This window comes from Diabrotica virgifera, chromosome 9 (assembly GCF_917563875.1).
Source record: "Diabrotica virgifera virgifera chromosome 9, PGI_DIABVI_V3a".
Taxonomy (NCBI): domain Eukaryota; kingdom Metazoa; phylum Arthropoda; class Insecta; order Coleoptera; family Chrysomelidae; genus Diabrotica; species Diabrotica virgifera.
Window position 1 is genome coordinate 196,893,941 of NC_065451.1, and position 26,046 is coordinate 196,919,986.

At 32.1% G+C, this 26,046-nt stretch overlaps 1 protein-coding gene across 1 annotated transcript in view; it reads right to left on the minus strand.

The window, feature by feature from the left end:
• LOC114337495 (otoferlin-like) overlaps positions 1–26,046 on the minus strand; it is a 147,478-nt gene that overhangs the window by 50,868 nt on the left and 70,564 nt on the right. The window contains exons 20-23 of the mRNA XM_050660784.1: positions 20,549–20,719; positions 11,260–11,405; positions 8,217–8,365; positions 235–422 (exon numbers count right to left, since the gene is read on the minus strand). Of these exons, the coding sequence (XP_050516741.1) occupies positions 235–422; positions 8,217–8,365; positions 11,260–11,405; positions 20,549–20,719 (654 nt within the window). The remainder of the gene's footprint in view (positions 1–234; positions 423–8,216; positions 8,366–11,259; positions 11,406–20,548; positions 20,720–26,046) is intronic.

Consider the following 26,046-nt stretch of genomic DNA (forward strand, 5'->3'; position numbering starts at 1 on the left):
CCCAGTACAACCTGGATATGATGTTAATGTCGCGACTGTCGATGTTTTTGCTTCTTAGGATTTCATACAGCTTTTGGTGTCTGACTTTATCGAAGACCTTCTCAAAATCTATGAAACCTACGTAGAGGTCTTAGTTTATTCATTATTATTATGTTTCAAACTAATTTGTGCAAACATATCAAGTGATATCATTAACTGTCGAGCAACATGTTAAAAGATAAAAGCAATTATTACCCTTTAACATAGATGTCAGATTTCCTCTCGCCGCTAAAATAGTCGTCTTCGTCAAGTAAAACTTCGTCGGTGTTCCAAATGATCACACGAAGCTCATACGGTGTCGGTTTTCTAAGACATATATCTATCTTCTTTGGAGGAGGTATATCTATTATTGGAAACAGGTCTATCCAAAGTTGAAGCTTTCCCTGAAAAATAATAACGGAAAAATAATAATTTTCCCAACTACTAGCACAACTAGTACAAAATGTACTTAAAATGCACGCATAATAACTACTTATGCTTTATAGAACATATAATTTATTTATCTAATTAGGTACAACTTATTTTTAAATTCAATTAATTGACATACAGAAGAATGTAGGTACGTAGCTGTAGTTGTAGTTTATTTAATTCAAAATGCATTTTACTGCCCTCATAAAAGATGAAAAAATGTTTTTTGCACGATTGATCATTTTTGACTGTTTACCGTGACAGATTTTACGTCAGTAGGTGACATTTACTAGCAACTCGACAGTAAGTAATCCAACTCGACGGTAAGTAATTCACTTACCGTCGAGTTAAAAAATCTCTTAATTTTAATTTATTTTTTGAAAGAATAAAGAAAACTAACGAATTATTTATTAATATTGAAACTTATGGTACAATTTGTTAAATTATTTAATGAAATCCCACTTGTTTGGGCTGTGGTTTCACTTCTAACAGAAACTCCTGCAGAATCGCATACATTAGTAGTATTACTAGCATTAGAATAATTGTGGAACACCCTTCTTCCCAAGCCCCAATTTCTTCAAATTCACTTTCGCTCATATTTTAATTTATAATAATCAAAATTGTACTTAAAATTATTGACAACTAAATAAAAACTCAATTCTCCATTGTTGTTATGCACCCTAGTTACTACCTAACAACCAAAGTATCTATCTTGATAAAATGAATGAAACTAGTCAATATGACGAAAATGTTTAATTTTATAATTTATAATGGTATCAATCGTGCAAAAAACGTTATAAGCATGTCGAACGTTAAGGGTAACCGATCTCAGACAATAATTGGAGTCGTCGCACCGCTCCTCCTCCAAACAATTGTCTTCGATCGGTATAAAACCCTTACCGTTCTCCATACTTAATATACTATATTTGAGAAATCATCATTGTTTTTCGCTTAATTTAATGTTCAGGCTGCTACTCACCTGCCCTTTTGGCAGTTTAGAAATTGAATTTAAGCGAAGACAACGTTTTTTGTGTTATAAACATTGTTTTGTGTTTTCTGACAGCAGTAAAATGAAAATGTATTTTGAATTAAATTAATTACATAGATTATTATTTTTTAAGTTTCTGTATAAAGCCATACGAGCATATTCGGAATTATTTTAATATCATCAAATATAACTACTATAGGTAGGTATAGTTGAGTCCCTGAATCTTTACCCGTGCGTTATCATTTAAAGCATACGAAATAAATCGAAAATTTACTAAACACAACAGCAAGTCACTTACTGCCACTTGCTGTTACGTTTCAAGGTTCATAGATAGGAGGTAGGTTATCTCGTAACTATGTGGGCGGAAGCGAGGGGAAGGGGAATGACTACGTCATTCGTACGACAAAGTCAAGGTTGACACTTGAGAGTTTTTGTTTGTGGTTCAAACCTAACCCTCTTTTTTATGTTATGGTTGCGTTTTCGAATATTCCTATATCATTTTCTTTAATATTGTTTATTTGTTTAATTTTTAATTAATACGTATACATGGTACATTTTTAATGGATTAGTGCTTGAAGGACAAATAATTTTTTGTATTTTAATCTAAAAATAAATTATTTATATTATTAGTTTTTTTCCTATGACTACATGAAAAAATGCTGCAAATTCCAGAAAAATCATAATAAGTAGGTATGTAATTTTGCTAAACTTTTTCTACTTTTTGTTTTGGGTTTTTGTTTGAATTGAACTGTTATCTCCATTTAAAACACACAATAAATGTTAAATCTTCTTCAAATCAATTCTATTTTTTTGTCAGCAGACTATCGATTTTTAAGGGAAAAAATTGATATAATTATCAATATAAGAACCACTTAATATATCTATACCCAAAAAAATCCCAAAATATATTCCAAAACCTAAGTTTTTGAACCTTTTATTAGCATTGAACCTTATGACAATTTCAAAAGTGTCGTACGGGTGACGTATTCCCGCCTTTAAAAAGCGAGCATTTGATTGGTCTATAGTTATGAGACAACCTACGCCCAATCTATTAACCTTGGTTGCGTTTAGTAAATTTCAATTTCCGACTTATCATCGACTTCTTTCGTATGCTTTAAATGATGACGCACGTGTAAAGATTCAGGGACTCAACTGTATACACTTTTTCAAGAAATTAACCCACCACCCTAAAAATGGGTCATTTTTGATGTCTCGAATTTCCTAAACCTGTTGTCCGATTAAGTGATTTTTCTAATATGTTATAGCCTTGTTCTTATCTGTAATAGTATTGCTGCTCGATAGGTAAATTGTCATTGTATACCAGGTGTACCAATATTTTGATACCCATTGTACCAATTAAACTGTGATTTTTTCTCAAACTTCGCGTGACCCAGTGGGATATTCTAGCATTTATAAAATACTGAAATTAAAACCCAACCATAGCGTCATGTTTTCTTAAAATTATGTTTTGTGATTCATTCACTTATCTTGGATAATAAAAAAAAAGCTAGGTACTTTAACAACTAGCCTTATTTTTCGTCAATAGATGTTCTTAAAAAAGATGTTTATAAAGTAAACTTTCATTATTTTTTTCCTGCACAATTACCCATTATAGTTTGCCATATTGATTTAAAAACTCCCTGTATATATGAAAAAGAAGGTTAGTTGTTAAAGTACCTCATTTTAGTATTTTATAAATGCTAGAATATTCCAGTGGAGCAAACTTTGAGAAAAAATCACAGTTTGATTGGTACACCCGGTACCTACAATGACAATTTACCTGTCTAGCAACCATTTTATTAAGGCAGTGGATAGGTAGCCGGTACCGCCCAAGTAGCAATTTTTCGACGCATTGGTTGTCAGTACAAACAAATGCACTGTATATAACGTTGCCCGAGAGCATTTTCAGTTGTTTCGGCCAACGACCCCTAACCCGACTGACATTACGATGTTACAACGTTAAGTAATATCTTTAGTTATATGGGTAACTAAGTTATTACTATTGTGACTACATATCACAGTCAAGTTTTTTCAACAATCGCAACTACTTAAAAACGTTATAATGCTAAACTAATTTACGCCCATGGGTTTTCTGGCTGACTAGGTAGTTGTCTCTCACGACCACAGGGCCTTTACGTATAGTTCTATAGATATGTGACACGTTTACGACAACTTCAGGAGTAAAAAAAGAATTTACTTTAGGTTTGTTCCAACATGAACTTTTGGACGGCCCAGAAACCGTCACGAAACTACTTGTACCGTTTGTTGTGCGCATGTTCGTAATTGTATCGCCCAGTTATCGTCCCATGACGGTAATCATATATTTGTCATTTTTGTTGGTGACAGCTTGTGTGCTTTTAGTCGATCAAAGGCTCAAAAAATTTAAAGAATTAAATCCTAGTGCTCAAGTCAGTCCAACCAGCACATTATGCATTTGCCCGATTACTGAAATGATCATCACGAAACCGTCACCGAAAGATCACAATTCTTGTTGGAACAGTGGGAAGGACGATCCGATGACGATCATATTTTTGTTGGAACGGATTTTCTTTACTGCGCAGGAGCGTTACCGTTTCGTGACGGTTCTCGGTCGTGTTGGAACAAACCTTTTATAACCTTACTTTTTTCTTATTATTTTATATTTTATTTTGCTGGAAATTTTCGATTTATTTAACAACCTGTTTATTTGTTTTTTATTAGCTGGTTTCTCCATTGTCCATTGTTTTATCAGTAGATTTGATAAGCTCTAATCTTTGTATCAGCTTTGCTAGACAGGGTTGAAAGGCCAGTTCTTACTCTTTCAGTACTATATCCGTTGCAAGATAATTTGGCTGAAACTCCGACCAAATATGTACTTTTTGTACATATTTTGTCTGAATTCCATCCGAATTATCTTGCAGCGGATAGTAGTTTTTCTTTCAAAAAATCAATAGAAATCAGTAGATTCTTTTTAGGCCCTGTAAATACAGTAAAATCTGTGTTAACGGTTACCTGTCAAAATCGCCCGATTTCATAATCAACTTAAAGTAAACAATTAAGTAAAGTTCACTTTAAAGTTGACATTTACCCATATATGAATTGTGATAAAGGTATAGAGGTACCAACTTACTTAAAATTTAAAAAACTGATTATGAAACCGAGCGCTACAATCATTTTGAAAATTCTCCAAACCAATTATATGAAGATTTCCTTATTTAGATCTGGTATTTACCAGTTTCATTTCTAGACAAGGCGAAAACGGCGGGTTCGAAGGGAAAAATATTCCCATGAAATTTTTTTGCATAATCACATTCGTGAGACATCCCAGAATAAGGTTCAAGAAGTCGCCCAAGTGAAAAGTGGGCCAATTTTTTTTAACAATTTTTTTTTAATCAAATTGCAAGAATAAATATTTTTGGCCCGAGCAATTTTTTCTTTAATTTTTTGGACCATTCTGGACAAAAAAGGTCTCTAATAATTTTTCTCTAAAGTTGATCGTTTTCGACTTATAAGCAATTTAAAATTGAAAAAAACGAAAAATGGCGATTTCAAGGCTTAATAACTCGGTTAAAAGTTATTATTATGAAAGTCAATATATGACTAAATCAAAGTTTGAAGCCCCCCCTACAAGATCCCGAAGAAATTTTCGTCATTATTTTATTACTAAGCTGTTATTTTTAAGTAATAATAATAAGCGCCATTCACGTGTGCGGGGCTGTAAATGCTGAGTGCGAGAGAGAAGCTATTCCAGCAGTCCTCGCACTCACATTTACAGCAGCGTCAATACGATACAACCACTCATTGTTATTAATTAAAAATAACAGCTTAGTAGTAAATTAATGAAACAGATTTCTTCGGGATCATGTAACGGTGACTTTAAACTTTGATTTAGTCACTTTCTGACTTTCAAAATAATAATTTTTGACCGACTTATTAAGCCTTAAAAATGGCCATTTTCGCATTTTTCAAATTTTAACTAGCTTCTAACTCGAAAAAGATCAACTTTAGAGAAAAATTATAAGAGACCTTTTTTGTCCAGAATGGTCCAAAAAATCTAAAAAAAATTAGTCCGGGCCAAAATATTTATTTTTGCAATTTGATTAAAAAAAAATTGTTAAAAAAAAATTGGCCCACTTTTCTCGTGGGCGACTTCTTGAACCTTACTCTGGGATGTCTCACGAATGTGATTATGCAAAAATATCTCATGGGGATATTTTCCCAACGAACCCGCCGTTTTCGCCTTGTCTATTCTCTGTCCATCTATTATCAGGTTTGTTCCAACATGAACTTTTGGACGGTCCAGAAACCGTCACGAAACTACTTGTACCGTTTGTTGTGCGCATGTTCGTAATTGTATCGCCCAGTTATCGTCCCATGACGGTAATCATATATTTGTCATTTTTGTTGGTGACAGCTTGTGTGCTTTTAGTCGATCAAAGGCTCAAAAACTTTAAAGAATTAAATCCTAGTGCGCAAGTCAGTCCAACCAGCACATTATGCATTTGCCCGATTACTGAAATGATCATCACGAAACCGTCACCGAAAGATCACAATTCTTGTTGGAACAGTGGGAAGGACGATCCGATGACGATCATATTTTTGTTGGAACGGATTTTGTTTACTGCGCAGAAGCGTTACCGTTTCGTGACGGTTCTCGGTCGTGTTGGAACAAACATCATCATCTACGTCCTGAATCTTATTTTCGGTAATGACATTGGGAAATTGTAACAAAAATGTCTGAAAATTAATTTAGAAATGGGGTGAATACTATTAAAAAGCAAATTTTATTTTAGTGATAACAAAATATTGAAATATACCAAACATCTAATAAAAAACATTGCCTACTAGAATTTTTTAAATAATATCAAAAATATACCAAAACAGTAGATATCTACTAAATGTGGCAACGCTGTTAAGGAGAATGATGCACTTCATTGCACTGGTCACATGACCTCTGTCACCCAATAAGAGAGTGCGTTCTAAAGTGGTTGGGATAGTCGGTCCAGGCCGTGTTTGGTCGGCGATTGGACTTCTCGGTTGTCTCATCCGTCTATGGTTGGTAATAAGGTATATTTTAAGTAATATTGGTAATGTTGTTTAATGCACCATTTTGGTTTTTTTGGGATGTAAAGAAAATAAAAACACAAAATATAAAACATGCAGGCATTTTCTAATACCTTTAAAAGCACCATCAATACATTAAATTTATACAAAACATCTTTAACATAAATTCTGGCTTTTATATTAAAATTAGATTTTTTAAATTTACATATTTTTTGTTAAAAAGGTGATAAAAAATGAGCGCGTGTGTTTTTTAAAGGTGGAATATCCATATTTGACGGTAATCTGAGATGCGTTTATAAATTTCACATCAGGTAATTTTGTTTAAGTCCTTATTTATGTAATTATATAAATTTAAATACCTGATATGATGTCAAAATAGTTTACTTTTTATATAGGTAAAAAAACATAACCAGTCCGACTCTTTGAGCAACCATTGCACGCAGGCACTTTTTATAGTCGCTTCAGTTGTCTTATGCAACGCTTAAGGTTGCCTAGGCAACGTCAAGACAACTCAAAAATCGTCCACCAAATTAGTGCAGAATTGGGTCGTCTTCTAGGCAATAACAACGTTGTAACAAAACGTTGCCACGCGGTAGACAACGTTGTCGCGTCGACAAATTGCTACTTGGGCGGTGACGTCTTCTGTAGCCGGTAGTTGCTTATTATTGGTCCAAATCAAGATCTATGTTTGCATGTTTAGTTTAATTTAGGTTATGTTTGCTTCGTATGCTCGTGTGTTGATTTTGTTTATAGAGTGGGTTAAAAGACCAAAAGGACAAGATGTAAACGTAATTGGTTTACAGAAAATGAAGAGCCTATCCCATATGCCAAGTTGAATTTAAAAAACAAATAGTTCTAATCTTGTTTCGGTATCAATTTTAGAACCATGGTAACTTGTGAAACATGGAAATCTATACAGGATATTTTGTTCATAAAGAAAAGCAGAGTAACATTTATTGCCGTCAGGACTACATCAGTCAGTGCAATAATCATAACTATTGTTACTTTTTAATTTTTTTTAATAAAGCTTTACCTACTTGATCTTTGAATAGTTAATTGTGACCTGTTTTATTACTTTTTTATAAAAAGGCACCCTGATTGAAAATAATTATTTAAAATTAAATTCAATTATTTCACACAATTATTGAAAATGTATAATGAAAAAGCAGCTGTTTTGTAATTTTCTTAAGTAATAGTAGCTATCACACAGTGCAGGGCCGGCGATAACGGGCCTGCAAGGGATGCACTGCAGGCGGGCGCCCCTATTTGGGGGGCGCCAAAATGATCTTTTTGGTATCGGTGCTATACAAAATACTAATTTAAAAGACACCGAAGGGTACCTATTGCAGGCGGGCGCCTTATACCCTAGCGCCGGTACTGACACAGTGATATGCAAGACAGCTAATATCACATCAATTACCGGTACCGTACCGGCAACCAAATCATTATTGACCGGTAGTTCCGCCCACTTAATTGCTTAACCAATAAAGGGCAACTACCGGCTACGAAAGAAGTCACCGGTACCGGCTATCTATCCACTGCCTTTTATTAAAGCGATATTGAGAATAATCCCACAACATGTTAAAAAAATCACTTAAACCGGACAACAGGTTTACGAAATTCGAGACATTAAAAATGACAAATTTTTAAGGTGGTGCGTTAATTTCTTGGATTTTAAAAAAATATGTATTTAAAAAAATGTCATTTTTATTTCCTCATAAAAACTTTAATGTATTACCTGTTCGACACCTGGTTTCGAGGGGTGAAACAACGATCGCGTTTCAACATGCTCAGGAACTAAAGGGAAGCCAACTAGAGGCATTTCCCTCCAGCGCTTCAATGCGGTCAAAGCAAGAACTTCTCGATCATACTCGCGATCAGGGCTAGCTGTAAAAAATAACAATTGGTTCGACAGTAATGCGCTAGATGGCAGAACAATAATTTTGTTATATTTATATAATAAGACGAAATTTATATAATAAGCAATCTTACAAAAAGGGTGGAACATTAAAAAATATTTTGAGTTGTGTTTTCCTAATGTCTATTATTATTAAGAGCGTAGGAGCAAAATTTCGGGACAATGCTTTTTAAATGCATTCATTTTTTTTCGACTCCTGGGAAAACTACTAAGTATTTTTGAAAAATTTAAACGCAGAATGGAAGATTACATTATTCCCGAGTTCCGAAAGTCCCTAAACACTTCTATAATTTTTATTTAATTTTAATGAGATATAGTGGGTGTAAAAAAGGGAAAATTTAGTGTGATTTTTGATTAATATCTCATTCAAAAGAAACTTTTTGTTTATTCTAAGGGACTTTCGCCCGTCCCGTCGGTAATAATCTAATCTTTCATTCTGCGTTTAAATTTTTCAAACATATTTATTTATTAGTTTCTCAGGACTAAAAAAGTGAATGATTTAAAAAGAATTGGTCTGAAATTTTGCGCATATACGCTCTTAATGGAAATTCAGCTTTCTGGATAACGTACTTTGAATGGTGGATCAATATGTATGGTAGATGTCGCTACGTTAGCTTTATTACGTTTAAAAAACAACCTGCTTTTCTTTTTATAGATGTAGACGCATTTTGTATAGAAGTGAGAGTATATGTATCCTAAGTGTAAGAAGGAACAGAAAAAAAGGATACTCGATCGTTAGCATTCTATCTTTATAATAACCAAGTTTTTTACCTATTCTTTTTTAATTTTTTATTAAGTAGTGCACTGAAACTCTTCATAGAGACACAAAATGAAAATGAAACACATATAATGATATCCTGTGTGAAACACATTTCTGAAACCCTTCTGAACTGAAACATATTTCCAGTCTACCATTTGAACTTAAAGCAATATCGGATCTAGACATTTGCCTTGGGAAGGGAAATTTGCAGTACTTAGGTAGGAACTTCCAATGAAACACCAACCAAGAGACATAAAGAAGATAAATCCAAACTATATAAAAGACATAAATAATGACTTATATGTTATTATCAAGTCCCCTTATAGACCAGGGCGCATCTGTAAAAATATTAGTACATTTGGATGTTGAGAGGTGACTCATATTTTTTGCAGAAATTGCTTGAAAATAACTCATATAATCATATTTGAGTTATCCTCCCTTTCAAAAAGGTCAGGAACATTGTTTAAATAATCAAAATGTCAAAAAATTAAGGAAAAACTCAATTTTTCCTTCGTTTTTTGATTATAACTTTAAAAGTATTCATTTTCAAGAAAAATTGCACTGACATAAAAGTTGCGTAATTTCCTATAATATAGGATTAACTAAGAATTTAAAAAGTTGTTACCCTTGTTGCCAAATAGCAGTAATTGCGAAAAAAAAACATAAAAAAACAAGTATTCGCATTTTACGGTTTTCAACCATTTATGCTACACTTAGGACCTTCTTATTTCACCCAAAAATACTTTATCATATAACAAAACAACACTGTAAATTTCATTAAGATCGGTTCAACAGATTTCACAAAATAAATTTTGCAATCCAGCTTTCCCAAAAAAAATTCATTTTTTCAAAAGGTTGCAGGACTGAAAATAAAGCAGATAGCAAGTTGAATTTTTTTTACATATAGAAGAATACCGTACCTTTCACTTACAATTTGCAAAATTAAAATCGGTTAACTACCACGGCGTCAGGAATTTTTTTAAGAAAACATTAATTTTGGTGCTACGCGCAGGACAGTGGATACGTTTGCTCTGATTGGGCATTCCAATGACCTTTGATAATAATTGATAAATTTTAATTTTTAGTACATTTCGATATAAATAAATAAATTTGTTTATTGCAAAATAAAAACACATACACTGTCCTGAAATAACACTTTTTTAGCAAAAACTTTCTTTGTTCGTATATTTTAACTTAGAGAATAAAAGTTTATTATTTTTAAACATATGCAATTGTTTAAATAATATTTCACAAACAATAATCAAATTAGTTTGATTTTTGTGGAATTCAAATATTAAAATACAACAAAATAGAGAATAAGAAAATAATATATTAGATAAAGATTGGAAGAAATTTTGGTGGAAATCAATTTGTGTGAATCGAACACCGCTGTTCTGCGCGTAGCACCAAAAATTATTGTTTATTTAAAAAAAATCCTGACACCGTGGTAGTTGACCGATTTTAATTTTGCAAATTGCAAATGAAAGTTATAGTATTTTTCTATAAGCAGAAGAAATTTCAACTTGCTATGAGCTTTATTTTTAGTCCTGCAATATTTTGAAAAAATAAATTTTTTTTGCGAAAGCTGGATTGCAAAATTTATTTTGTTAAATCTATTGAACCGATTTTAATAAAATTTACAGTATGGTTTTACTATATCATAAAGTTTTTCTAGGTACAATATAAAGGTTCTAAGTGTAGCATAAATGGTTGAAAAATGTAAAATGCGAATACTTCTTTTTTTATGTTTTTTTTTTCGCAATTATTGTTATTTTACAACAAGGCTGACAATTTTTAAAATTTTTAACTAATCCTATGTTATAGGAAATTTAATTATGCAACTTTTATCTTAATACAACTTTTATCGAAAGTGAATACTTTTAAAGTTATAATCAAAAAACGAAGAAAAACATCGAATTTTTCCTTAATTTTTTGACATTTTGATTCTATCTGATAATCTGTTCCACAATTAAAACTTCCCCTGTTCCAGTGTTCCCTTTCTTCAAAGTTTGTCCGACTAGACACAGTTAAGCTATTCACAAATTTTCAGCTTGCTATTAATGACCTTTTTTGGTACGCTATTTTACTGTAAGTAATACTTACATGTGAAACTATTTGTATAAAAATCTTTTTCACTAATCTTAACCGATTTTTCTTTATATTCTGGAATCCCGAGGTTCCATTTATTACAGATCTCCAGTAAAATACATGACGGTTTATGTTGTCCTCTCCAAGCACAATATCCAGATCTAAACATTAATTAATTTTGTTAAAACATCCCGAAAAAACAAAATGTCAGACAAAAGAAATAATCTAAATTTTAATATGATGATATGCTGAGCATTGAAATATAAATAAATATTCATCATCATCCGTTGACGCTACAGCCCTTTGCGAGCTTTGGCCTGCCGTAAAACACTCTTCCATCCTTCACTATCGAGTGTCTGTCTTTTCCGTCTCCTTATTTCGGGCTCCACGTTGTGCGCCAGTGAAACGAGAAAAGGCGCGCGTCTACCCCAGCTAATTGAAATAATATTCGAAAATATTATTTCAATTATCCAAGATAGCCATCCCTACACCCTTAGCTTAGCTCAGTCTCTCAGGTGTGTGTTCGTCTTGTCCTAATCTTAGAAATTAACCATGAAGATTCGAAATGGAAGCAGACAAAACAATAGTTTTAACTAATCATGTTTATTGTTTATCAAAATATAATAAAAATGTGACTTATTAATTGCATTAACAAATATATTCAAATTCTTGCCAAAAACTAGCAATTCTGGATTATACTTATGGCTTGTGGTAGCTGGTATTTGACGGTAACTTCTTGATGTCGAATGGTACTGCTGTAGACTTCTTATAGACCTGGGTAGATGTTCGGCCTCAAATCCCTGCAGCTGAAGATGTTGGGTGCTGTAGTCCAGATGTCATGGTCCCATTGCTGTCAGCCTTAGTGTCATCGCCGGCGATAGGCTTTTTTGAAGCTCCTAGAGGGAGAACGGTGATCTTATTCCCAAAAACCCAAGAGAATAATAAGTCTGGAAATAGATAGCTATTATCAGCTCTGTAGTTGCCTTTTATGAGATTATTAATTTTTCCCCTCCACTACTAATTGTCACCCTCATTGACATGATAGTGCAAAGCATGAGGAGGTGGACAACCATGTTCCGTATTAACAGACATATACTTATACAGTAAGAATATACGGGGTACGTTCAGTATGTCCAGTTGATGATTTAGATGTTAGATGAAAAGAGATATATTAAATAGAAGATAATAAAAGAGGATAATAAAAGAGGACGCCAACGAGTTTTTAACGAAGAAAACTGGTAAAACAAATTGAAGAAAACTATTGTTAATGAAATATTAAAGAAAATAAAGTAAAATAATTATTTAAAAATAAAATTACAAAGATGTAACGTTTGTAACATTACACATTCTTCACTATCGAGTGTCGTATCTTTTCCTTCTCCTTATTTTCATCATTATCATCAACAGCTATTCCATCCACCGCAGTGGCGCACCTAGAATTATTTTCCTCCGGAGTTGGGGGAAAGGGGTTTTGGCTTGGGCACAGACATTTTTTTGCATAGTTTGTTAAAGACAACTTACATTTTCCTACTATTCTTTATATGCCCTGGGAGGGTTTTAACCCCCAAAACCCCCCTGGGTGCACCACTAATCTCGAGTCGGATGTAAGCCTCCCTTAGGTGTGTCCATTCATATCTGTTTGCTACTTTTTGCATCCATTTGTGGCCAGCCATTCGCTTGATGTCATAAGTCCATCTTGTTGTTTGAGATCTGCTCGTGCTTTTTTTGGTTCCTCTTGGTCGCCATTCAAGAATTCGTCATTGTTTAACGGTTGTCTTCCATTCTTACTGTGTGTCCCGCCCAGTTTCATTTAACATGGCAATATTCTGAATCACATCTGTTATTTTAATCTCATCTCCTTATTTTAATCTCCCGTACATCTTCCTGCAATTCCTCCAGAGATCTGAGTTTAAGGCATCCTTCACGATATGTGCATCTCCAAAAAGTCTATAGAGTTAAAAATTATTTCGAATTCTCCACAGATCCTGTTCGTTAACTTCACCGTATATGGTCCTCAATTCTTTTCTTTCAAAGATTCGTAGTAACTCTTCATCTCGAGTCGTCATTGACCATGTTTCCTATTCGCAAGTGAGCATAATTAGTATGTGTATAACTGATCGTATTATTGTTTTACAAACATTACAGTTTGTTCCTCTTGACATACATGTTGCTCTTACCTGTATTGATGAAGAACGTTGCTAGTTGTTAAAGTACCTAACTTTTTTATTATCCAACAGAAGCGAATGAATCAAAAAGCAAAATGTTAAGAAAGCCTAAGGCTACAGTTAAGTTTTAATTTCAATATTTTTATACGCTGAACTATTCCACAGGGTGTTCCGAACTTTGAGGAAAAAACACACTATCATTGTTACACCCGGTATACAATGACACTTACCTGTTTAGCAACAATACTATCACATCGATATTTTTGAATAATAAAGCTATAACGTATTAAAAAGTCACTCAAATAGGACAACAGGTTTAGGAAATACGAGACATCAAAAATGTCCCATTTTTAAGGTGGTGCGTTAATTTTGATGCTTAGTGTATGGAAAAACTGCATACAAAAAATGCATTCTTAAGGCGCATTTAAATCAAAACGAACACGAACGAACGAACGAAGGAACGAATTCGTAGGTGTTCGCTTGGCTATTCGTTCGCTACAAAGTAGGGCCATTTACATTGAAGCGAACGTTCGCATTCGTTGATGATGGGGAATGCATATTGCCCGCAGATGTTTTTAAGATGGGCCAGTCACACATTGTGTTTAAGTTTATTGTCTGTGGTGTTTCTTGTTGGGTAAATTTGAATACAATAATAGCTTATTGTAAGCTTGTAAAATGCAATGTGTGTTCTGTAAGGAAAAAAATATATTATATTCATAAATATAAGTATAAATTTTGATACGATTTTGTCCTGTGTCTATTCTATAATTATTTAATTTAAAAATTTTATTTTAATAATTAAAATGAAATAAACATTATTTCCAGACGCAAAAATAATTTATCCAGGTATTTTTTATTATTTTATTGAAAATTTTAATGAAATGTTTTATTTAATAATATTTTATTTGACTCCGACATAATCAACTAAAGTTTGAGATAAATAAAACGTCCAAAAATGTCTAGCAATTATAAATTCATATTTCTTCTTCTTCTTAAGATTGCAAAGCATTTTATAGCCGTGGATTCTTGTCCACTAGCGTTCCTCTCGTAATATGTGCCCCAAGTATGCAGTCTTCTTACTTTTAACATAATTAAAACGTTCCCTATCCTGCAAACCCGCTCTTCTTAATACTTAATCATTTCTGACTCTGTCTGTCCATGATATTCTAAGCATTCGACGTAGGCACCATATTTCAAACACTTCAAATTTGTTAATGGAACTGGCATTTAACGTCCATGCTTCCACTCTGCACAAAAGCATAGGTCAAACGTAACACTTTTTAGCATATAAATTACTGACAAAATATTTGTATTCATATTTCTAATAACAAAAAAAAAGTATCTTCTTAAAATAATTTTGAATTTAATATATTTAGGTAGGCACACCTGTAATGTGCTTCGAACTAAGGAAAGCAATATGTATCAGCAGCCAGGTAGCAGGTATTATAAGCTGTTTGAGGGAGCATAGAGAATAATATATTAAGAGGATCGGAACGTATTTTCGGCTGCAATGCTATTCAAATGGGGATTCATTTTTTTCAAATCCTGAGAAAACTAATAAGTATTTTGGAAAAATTTAAACGCAGAATGAAAGATTACGTTATTAGCGAGGGCCGAAAGTCCCTGAGAACTTCTACAATGTTTATTTTAATAAGTTACAGGGGTGAAAAAACTAAGAGAAAATTTAGTGTGATTTTTAAATTCAAATATCTCATTCAAAATAAACTTTTTATTTATTCTAAGGGACTTTCGGCCCTCGGTAATAATTTAGTCTTTCATTCTGCGTTTAAATTTTTCAAAAATATTTATTGGTTTTTTCAGGATTTGAAAAAAATGAACACAATGCCGTGGTAATATTTTCCAAATCTGTCTTTGTCTTACAACGCACTCAACCGAATATAATATTGTCAGCATATATTGTCAGTCAGACACTGACAATCAGTGACAATTTTAAATATTTGACATTGCATCGGGAATATTTTGAGAAATTGATTAAATATTATTGATATATAGTGTATTTGATAAATAATTGATTTAAGACGTGAACTTAATAAAAAGTTATTTATTGTGTATTATTTGTGAAAGATCCAAGCAGAGAATACATCAGATATATCCTGTGATCCAAGTATTTTGTTGTTAGAGATGTTCAAAATTGTAAGCGTTCCAAAATAACAACATATTATTAAAAAATCACTTTAACACTTTTCCTCTTTTCTCGATTGATTATTAGTTTTTGTTGTACAAATAAATTATTACAATCACTGAAAACATAGTTAGTGAAAAAATTATCACATTTATTAACTGAATTAATAATTTGCAATTATAAAAATAACAGTTATCCAAGAACATTCAAAAGCCATCTCTTTAAATTAATTATGACATTTTCAAGTAGAATGACATTCTAGTAATGTTTACATATCCACACCAGTGTGAATTTTACTACACGTAATTTCCCGTGTAAAGACAGAAAAAGTAGGGATACACGTAAAATATTTGCGAATTATGTACCCATAGCCTTAAAGAACCAGCTTTCTTAAAATTCTTCCTCGAAAAAGTTGCTTGCTCTTGATATTATGACTATTTTATGTTCAAATAATAAATTGTAAAATTGGTGTATCAAAATAAATTTGCTTTTAATTAATTTTAGCAATTAATTTGATTTGCTTACCTCATTGTCTTTCTGGGTTGAAATTTATTCAATAAAAACATTAGGCTTTTTGTCTTTCTCGTTGTAAATGATACCAGAAGCTAATTCATTTTTTTAGTTCAGAGACATCACAATCCATTCCTATAGAAATGTTAAAACAAGCATCAGTTTTTCTGTGTATTATTTTATATAGCTTCGATTTCGGGTTTCATAGGCATTCTTCATTTCTATATAACTCAATTAATTGAAGTATCTTTACATTAGTCCATTCCAAATTGCAATATTATGTTTTCACGACTACACAATAAACAACCCTCTCAAACTAATGTTTGTAAATAAATTAAATCACTACTTCTAAACGAATTCGCTCGCTACCGTCTATCCACTGTCCACATTGAACAACGATTTCCTTTGATGATTCGCTAACTTACCGACATCGGTTGGAACATGTGCGAATGCGAACCAATTCGTTCGGTCGTGCTCGATTCGCTGTACAAATACAAGAAAGTTAACGAACGAATTCGTTCGTTCGTGCGTGTTCGCTTTGATTTAAATGCGCCTTTAAGTGCATCTCAAACAGACAATAAAAAAATTCAGAATTCGTCTATTATCGGCGGAAATGAATTCAATTTTGTTACTCTGAGGTTTTTGGAGTCACTGAAAACGAATATGACGTCATAAGTGATCTCCGGAGTACGTAATGCCCAGGGTACTTACTGTTTACCTCGTCATTAAAACTCTTTTAAAAATTACTCAAAAATCATCACTCGGGGGTTTTTAGGGTCACTAACAATGAATATGACATCGGAAGTGATCTACGGAGTACCTGGTGCCCAGGGTACCTACTGTTTACTTCGTCTTGTAGAGTTTTCGGCAAAAATTTATTAAAACGTTAGTCAAAAATCACTACTTAGGGGGTTTTTGGGGCCGCTGATGACAAATATGACATCGGAAGTGATCTCCGGAGTACCTGGTGCCCAGGATACCTACTGTTTATCTCGTGACTAATGATTTTTGACTAATTTTTTAATAAATTCTTTGCCGAAACCTCCACAAGACGAGGTAAACAGTAGGTACCCTGGGCACCAGGTACTCCGGAGATCACTTACGACGTCATATTCGTTTTTAGCGACCTCAAAAACCTCAGAATAACAAAATTAAAGTAATTTCCGCCGATAATTGACGAGTTCTGAAGTTTTTTTTATTGTCTGTTTGAGATGCACTTTAAGAATGCATTTTTTGTATGCAGTTTTTCAATATTATATCATGGCTCGGGGTCACAAAGTTTCCTGTCGCATTCACGAATTGAATGCAAAAAGAACTACCTATTATATCCGTCTTGTCGTTTTTTTTTTGGAGGTAAGGCTGATTTTAGTGCTTTATTGCGTCGCCTACTGATATTTTATAAAGTTTATTCCCGAACCTCTGACATGTAACGAGCATAATAATAGCTAAGGTATTTGTAGTTTTTGGTTTTTTAAATAAGGATTTAGTCCGTTCTTTAACGGTAAAATATCGCAAAACCTCTAAATTTTAAAGAACCGCTTAGATTGACATGAAATTTGGCACACACATAGCTAACATGTCAAAGAAAAAAGTGATATTGTGCCGATATGTGCTTTTGCCCTGGGGATGGTTTTCACCCCTTCTTGGGGGTGAAAAAATATTCGTCCAAAGTAAGTCAGGAAATGGATAAACTGGCTAATTTTAAGTAAGTTTTGTTCTATAGAGTTTTTTTACTAAGTCAATACTTTTCGAGTTATTTGGCAGTGAATATGTTCATTTTTTCAACAAAATAACCACGCTTTTAGACGGTTTGTCGCAAATAACTCAAATAGTAAGTATTTTGTCGAAAAAACATTCTTAGCAAAAATATAGCCTGTAAAAAATTTAAAAAAATGGTGTATACAGGGTGTAACGAAAATACAGGTCATAAATTTAATCACATATTCTGGGACCAAAAATAGTTTGATTGAACCTAACTTACCTTAGTACAAATGTGCATATAAAACAAGTTACAACCTTTTGAAGTTACAAAGTGAAAATCGATTTTTTTCAATATATCGAAAAATATTCAAGATTTTTTATTGAAAATGGACATATGGTATTCTTATGACAGTAACATCTTAAGAAAAAATTATAGTGAAATTTGGACACCCTATAAAAATTTTATGGGGGTTTAGTTCCTTTAAACCCCCCAAACTTTTGTGTACGTTCCAATTAAATTATTATTGTAGTACCATTACTTAAACACAATATTTTTAAAACTTTTTTGGCTCTTAGTACTTTTTCGAAAAGTCAGTTTTTATCGAGATATTTTGAATATTTTTCAAAACCACCACATATTTGTATATGGTTAAGTACGATTATGGAAACTTGGTAAGAATATGAAAATTTATACATTTTTAGGTATATTTTGAACCGTATTAAAATAGAAGCCATATCTCGATAAAAGGTGCCTTCTCGAAAAAATACAAAGAGGCAAAAAAGTTTTAAAAACACTGTGTTTAACTAATGGTACCGCAGCAATATTTTAATTGGAACGTACCCAACATTTGGGGGGTTTAAAGGAACAAAACCCCCATAAAATGTGTATGTAAACATATTAAAAAATAGGCCTCAACTCGATAAAAACTGCCTTATCGAAAAAATAATAAGAGGCAAAAAGTTTTAAGAAAATTAAATTTAACTTTAACTACCACAATAATAATTAAATTGAGACGTACACAAAAGTTTGGGGGGCTTTAAGGGAATAAAACTCCATAAAATTTTTATGGGGTGCACAAATTTCACTATAATTTTTCTTTAAGATGCTCCTGCCATAAGAATGTAACATATCCATTTTCAATAAAAAATCTCTAATAGTTTTCGATATATTCGAAAAAATCGATTTTCATTTTGTAACTTCAAAGGGCTATAACTTTTTTTATGTGCATATTTGTACTAAGGTAACTTAGGTTCATTCGAACTATTTTTGGTCCCAGAATATGTGATTTAAGTTATGACCTGTATTTTTGTTGCACCCTTTATATCACGTCTCTATACCTAGTAGAAGCAGAGTTATAGCTAATGAAAAATAGGTTCATATTCGTCAAATTCCAAATGGAATACTTTAACGTGAAATAACCAAAAATGAAGCACATTTCGGGGAAAACTCATTACAACTTATTTAAAGTGTTTAAAAAAAGCTTCATTTTTGTTTCATAAAAAAAAATGTCTAGCATCAAAAGTAAACAAGTTACGCTCAAAATAAAGTTAGTCCCTTTTTGTTTTGGTAAAAAAATCGAAAAAATCTCCCCCTAATTATTATCTTAAATGAACTTAATCGTTACGACTTCCCACGTTTCTTTACTCGTGTATGTATTGTTTATACGATCTGTAAGTTTCATCGGTTCAAAGTCCTTATTAATGAAAAGGCTGTAGTTAAAAGAGGTTGAACGAGTCACTGATTACCAATGTATGCAAATTTAGAAACACCAAATCTTAATCAATTTTTGTCTAACAGAGAAACAAAAAAATTAATGATATTCAAAAAAGCAATGCTGACTTTTTTGTTTTTTGAGATTTTTGGTACCTCTAACCATTTTTAAGTTATTTTGAAAAAAGCATATCTTTCAAAATAAAATTTTTTTAAAATTTTACTTTGAAACCAAATTTTTTCAAAAATATGCACTTTAAATTAATGGAACTTACAGATCATATAAAACACAACATAAGTAAAATAATTGGTGGAGTGGTAACGATTAATTCCATTTAAGTTGCTAATTAGGGGGTGGTCTTCCCGATTTTTTTTTGCCAAAACAAAAGGGACCAACTTTATATTGAGCGTAACTTGCTTAAATTTAATGATAGGACCTTTTCGTAAAAACAAAAATAAAGCTTTTTTAAACACTTTAAAAAAATTATAAAGGGTTTTCCCCAAAAAGTGCTTAATTTTTTGGATATTTCACGTCGAAATATTCTATTTGAAATTTGGTGAATATGAATCTATTTTTCATTGACTATAACTCTGGTTGTACGAGATCCAAAGACATAACGCTTACACCTTTTTTTTTTACTGTTTTATAGGCTATAGTTTTGCTAAGAACGTTTTTTTCGACAAAATACTTATTTTTGAGTTATTTGCGAAAAACTATCTAAAAATGTGGTTATTTTGTTGAAAAATGAGCATATTCACTCGCAAATAACTCGAAAGTGTGGATTTGGCGAAAAAAGGTGTATAGAACAAAAGTTACTTAAAATTAGTCAGTTTACCCATTTCCGGACTTATTTTGGACATATATTTTTTCACCCTCAAGAGGGGGTGAAAGTCACCCCCAGGGCAAAAGCACACATCGGCACAATATCACTTTTTTTCTTTGATATGTAAGCTATACGTATGCCAAATTTCATGTCAATCCAAGCGGTTCTTTAAAATTTAGAGCAAAAACCGTGAAAGAATGTACTAATTGTAGTTTAGGGCCTTCATCGTTTGTTTTTAAAGTACACTAACGTTTCATATATTTCTGGTATTCCACAAAATGCTCTGTGTTTGGTGTAATATCTATTTTCTATATCAATTTCTGTTTCTCCAATAAGGTCGTCGCTTGTTGTCATATCATAATCCCATACAGATATTTTTAATAAGTAATCTTGAGGAAACGTGGCGCTAAATTCAAAGCAACTAAAAAGGAATAAAATTAAATTTAGAATAATGTATACTTAAATATAATGATAGAGATGCAGCTATGAACAGTCCAACAACATTAAAACAATAAAACTAAAATTATGCCTGAAATTCCTCAGCTCTCCAGTTCCTTAAAAAATCAATAATTATCTCAAGAAATCAGTAATCTTCGACTTTTTTGATGACCAGACCACCAATTTTAACCATCCTCTTCCTGTCAATCAGCTGTAAATACCACCATAGAAACATCAAATTCAAACTTATTTAAGATATACCATAGAACCTAGCAAATTATCAAAAGAACCTTTTTCAGAATCATAAATGCACGTAAAATGATCCTAATCCAAATCAACTTTACCAAAGTTTTGTCACATCCTATTGCCCACATCCTCATCATACATTTTATCTATTCAGAGGAAAAAGAATCGCTTTGAGAACATACTCCATTAAAGTCATCTCCAACAATAAAGCCTCTAACGTCATAATTTAAGTCCGTCTGCTATCTTTCATATTCTCGTTAAAAAAGCGCAGAGCGCAAGCGGAAAGCAATGGGAGAGACAGGAATAAGTTGGCTAGCAGGTCTATTTAATAGAATTATGGAAGTTGGACAAATGCCAGATGAATGGATAAGCAGTATATTAGTACCTGTCTACAAAAACAAGGGAGACATAAAACAATGTACAAACTACAGGGCTATAAAACTACTTAGCCACACCATGAAAATATAGGAGACAGTAATTGATAGATGGATACGTGAAGAAACAGAAATATGTGATAATCAATTTGGCTTTATGCAGGGCAGATCAAAAACAGATCCAATTTCTATTGTAAGGCAACTGATGGAAAAATACAGGAATAAAGACACCAACGCTCATATGGTATTCATTAATCTTGAGAAAGCATATGATAGAGTTCCTCGAGAGATTCTGTGGTGGGCACTCAATAGGAAAGGAGTCCCTGGCGAATATGTAAAGATTGTGAGGGATATGTATGAGGGAATAACGACTAGCGTTAGGACAGGACAGGTGTGGAAGAGACTGATAAATTTCAGGTGAAATTAGGATTGCACCAAGGCTCGGTGCTTAGTCCTTATTTATTCTCATTAGTTTTGGACCAGATAACAGCGAAACTACAGGGTAGCATTCCGTGGTGCCTAATGTTTGCTGATGATGTAGTGTTAGTAGGAAATAATGAAAGAGACTTAGAACAAAAACTGGAACAGTGTAGGCTATTGGTTATGTACTATAGAAAGGAACTACAACGTTAACGTGGTTTTATTATTTCATATGGTCAATGGACATCTATATATGAAAAAACCGCGGAGTGCTACACACCGCTGGGCACAGGTTACATTAGGGTGAGTTCTATGCACTTTTGGTACAAACACGTCTACATAAAAATTGTTCCTGGTTAAATTTCCTATCTAAATATCACTTTTTAAAGTCAATGATACTTTTTTTTTACAAAAATATATTCAAAAGAAAAAGCACAAAGAAACCCAAAAGAAAGAAATTTTGTTTTTTGTCACATAACTTTTGTCCACGGGGATATAGGTATAGACATTGCTTCACAGAAAAAAAACTTACATATTTTCTCTTTAAAATGATGTTTGGTAGAGGTCATTAATATTTACAGTTTTCGAAATATGATTTTTCAAATTTCGACAATCACAGCAATAATTTTGGGCAATTTTCCTTGTTATTTCGCAAATATTGTTATGTAACTTTTTTCTACGTAACTTTAGGTATATGCAATGGTACATGTAAGAGGAATAGAAATCAATTATCTTTAAAATGGTCTACTGTATAATGTTTTACGACTTCTTTTAAAGAGGTTATCTTTTTTAAGACTTTATACTTTTAACGAGTTTTTATATTTTTTACGATTATTTTTTAAATTTCCCATTATAACTTTTTTTTCTATATGGTATATATTATATAATAAAAAAGAAAGCTTATTCTATTTACTTTAAAATGGTGCATTGTAAAAAATTGTAGGGTTATTTTTGAATAAGATATGCTTTTTCAAATTGTAATAAGTACTTGCAACGATTTTTGATTTTAGGATTATTTTTTAAATTCCTTATAACTAGGGAGCGGATTTATATGCGATCAATTTTGATGAAATATGCGCATATATATGCAGTAAAAAATTACCAAATATGGGCAAGATATGTACAAAAATTAAAAAAATACGCATTTCGAGAAACCACAAATTTTCTGTTCTATTATATTCTAGCGGGTTCTTTTATAGGGGGCGGCAATCTTATTTATTATCTTTCAAATAAAATGATTATTTTAAATATATGCAATTTATTCAAATTTTTTACAAAAACTGATACCAATAGTTACCTATTTAAAATAAAACAACAATATCACTATATATATCTTCCATTATAATTCACTACAATGTGTTTTTCCAAATTTTTATGAGGAAACATTTTCTTTGATATTTTTATAACTTGAAAAACTCCTTTCAACATCAATAGAAGTAATTGGGGAGTATTTAAAATAACTTGTTAAAGCCGAATATTTTGCACCAAAATCAATTTCAAAATTTTCCTTAAAGATTTCGCATAAATATGTTCTCCAAAGTTTTAAAGCCGTTTAAAGACGGGATCTGATCTAAAGCATGAATATTTCAATTCCCGTTAGAAAATCGTAAAACTATGGTCATGGTTAAATGTGTAAATTCTCTTAACAATAGGGGATTTAAAAGAATCACCAGAATTGTAGGTACCTGCTAAATATAATAAAAGTAAATCAAATTCGGATTTCCCGGTAAACCATCCTTCATCATTTTACATACTACAATCATTTTATAACGGCGTACTATAAATAAGTACTTTGTGTAAAGATCTGGTATTTTCTAAGAAAAAATGAAAAGGCAGTGAATGACCCGTCTCTCTTCAGGTAGTTCTCGAATAATTAATAGAACATCCTGTGCGGGAAAATATTTTGTATCGAATTAAAAATTTTTTATTGGACTTAAATGTTTTTAATAGGCAGAACATAAGCATGTCTTTTTAAAAATATGCAAAATTTAGTAAAGTTCTTAAATATGCGAAATATGCATGCCATATGCATTTAGCTTAAAATCCGCTCCCTACTTATAACTTTTATATATTATAACTTTCCATTATAACTTTTTTATGTGATTGTGTGTTATGATTGAATCTTATTTTTTATAGATAATACTTTGAATCCACTTGACTCGGCCGGGCAAACTTCAAAATATGGATTAATTCCAATATTTACTGTCAAAGCTCCTGCACCACAAGCTTTGCTAGAAAAAATAGCATGTAAATGTACCAAAGGATGTACAAAAAACTGCGGTTGTAGGAAGATAGGAATTAGTTGTTCAATATTCTGCAAAGGTTGCATGTGCATGGGTACTAATTGTGCGAACTCTAAGATAACTGAGGTGTCAGAAGAAGATATTGAAGCTAATGCTAACGAAGAGATGGACTTTGATTTAGAAAATTTTTTAAATGTCAACGTTTAAATAATTTTAACTACAGTGATGTTTTTTAAGACTAATGTTTACGTAATTTTTGTAAAAGAAATAATTTTAATTAATACAGGTAAAAAAATATTAAAGAATCACTCGGTTTCCATTATGTATTTAAATATAGATGATACACCCTTTTAAAGAACAGAAAGTAAGCCCTCTTTTTTGCGCAATATATAGATAGTATATTCATGTACAAGAAAAAAAAAGTTATAATGAGAAATTTCAAAAATAATCGTAAAAAATGTAAAAAATAATATTTTTTATATGAGGTATTATATAATATAATATAATATATTATATAATAATTTTATTTTATTTTTATATTATATTATAAAAAATCGTTAAAAGTATAAAATCTTGAAAAACCATAATCTCTTTAAAAAAAGTCGTACAACGTTATACAGTAGACCAATTTAAAGGTAATTGATTTCTATTCCTATTACGTGTACCATTGCATATACCTAAAGTTACGTAGAAAAAAGTTACAGAACAATATTTGCGAAATAACAAGGAAAATTGCCCAAAATTGCTGTGAGTAGCGAATTTTGAAAAATCATATTTCGAAAACTGTAAATCCTAATGACCTCTACCAAACATCATTTTAAAGAGAAAATATGTAAGATTTTTTTCTGTGAAGCAATGTCTATACCTATATCCCCGTGGACAAAAGTTATGGGACAAAAAACAAAATTTCTTTCTTTTGGGTTTCTTTGTGCTTTTTCTTTTGGATATATTTCTGTAAAAAAAAATATCTTTGACTTTAAAAAGTTATGTTTAGATAGGAAATTTAACCAGGAACAATTTTTATGTAGACGTATTTGTACCAAAAGTGCATAGAACTCACCCTAATGTAACCTGTGCCCAGGAACTAATTCACCCATTTCTTAAAAACGCACCCCTTTAAATGGTAGCACTCCAAGGTTTTTGATATATATAGATGTCCATTTACCATATCAAATAATAAAACCCCGTTAACGTTGTAGTTCCTTTTAGCTATCTTATTTTGAATATAATCAATAGCCTAGTGGAGACAAGCTCTGGAGGAAAAAGGTTTAAAACTTAGTAGGACAAAAACATAATATTTGGAATTTTCATTTAAAGATGGAGTTACTGCAAATAAAATGGTATCTTTGGATGGTGAAATGATTGTGAAAAGCAATAGTTTTAAGTACCTAGGATCGGTATTACAGAGTAATAGAGAAATAGATGGAGATGCATGCAGTAGAATTAGGGCTGGATGAATGAAGTGGAAAGAAGCGAGTGGTGTGTTGTGTGACAGAAAAATTCCAATGAAGCTGAAGGGAAAATTCTATAAAACAGCCATAAGACCGGCTATGATGTACGGAACTGAATGTTGGGCAGTGAAAAAGAAAGAGGAACAACGAATGCATGTGGCGGAAATGAGAATGCTCAGATGGATGAGTTGAGTGACAAAGAAGGATAAAATTAGGAATGAGAATATTAGGGGAAGTCTAGGTGTGCCAAATTGGTGCCAAAATGGGAGAGCATAGGTTAAGATGGTTTGGTCATGTTTAACATCGAGACGTTAATCACCCAATACGAAGAATAGCTGAAGTGCAGATTCCTGGAAGGAGTAGGAGAGGAACACCAAAGAAGACCTGGGGGGAGACGATAAGGCAGGACATTTTGGTAAACGGGATTAACATTGATATGACCCAAGATAGAATTGTGTGGAGAAATGCAATTAGGGAAGCCGACCCCCCATGGGGATAAGACAAAGAGAATGATGATGAATATATAAGCAGAACTACTCAAACACTAAAACTAATAATCACAAAGATACTCATCAA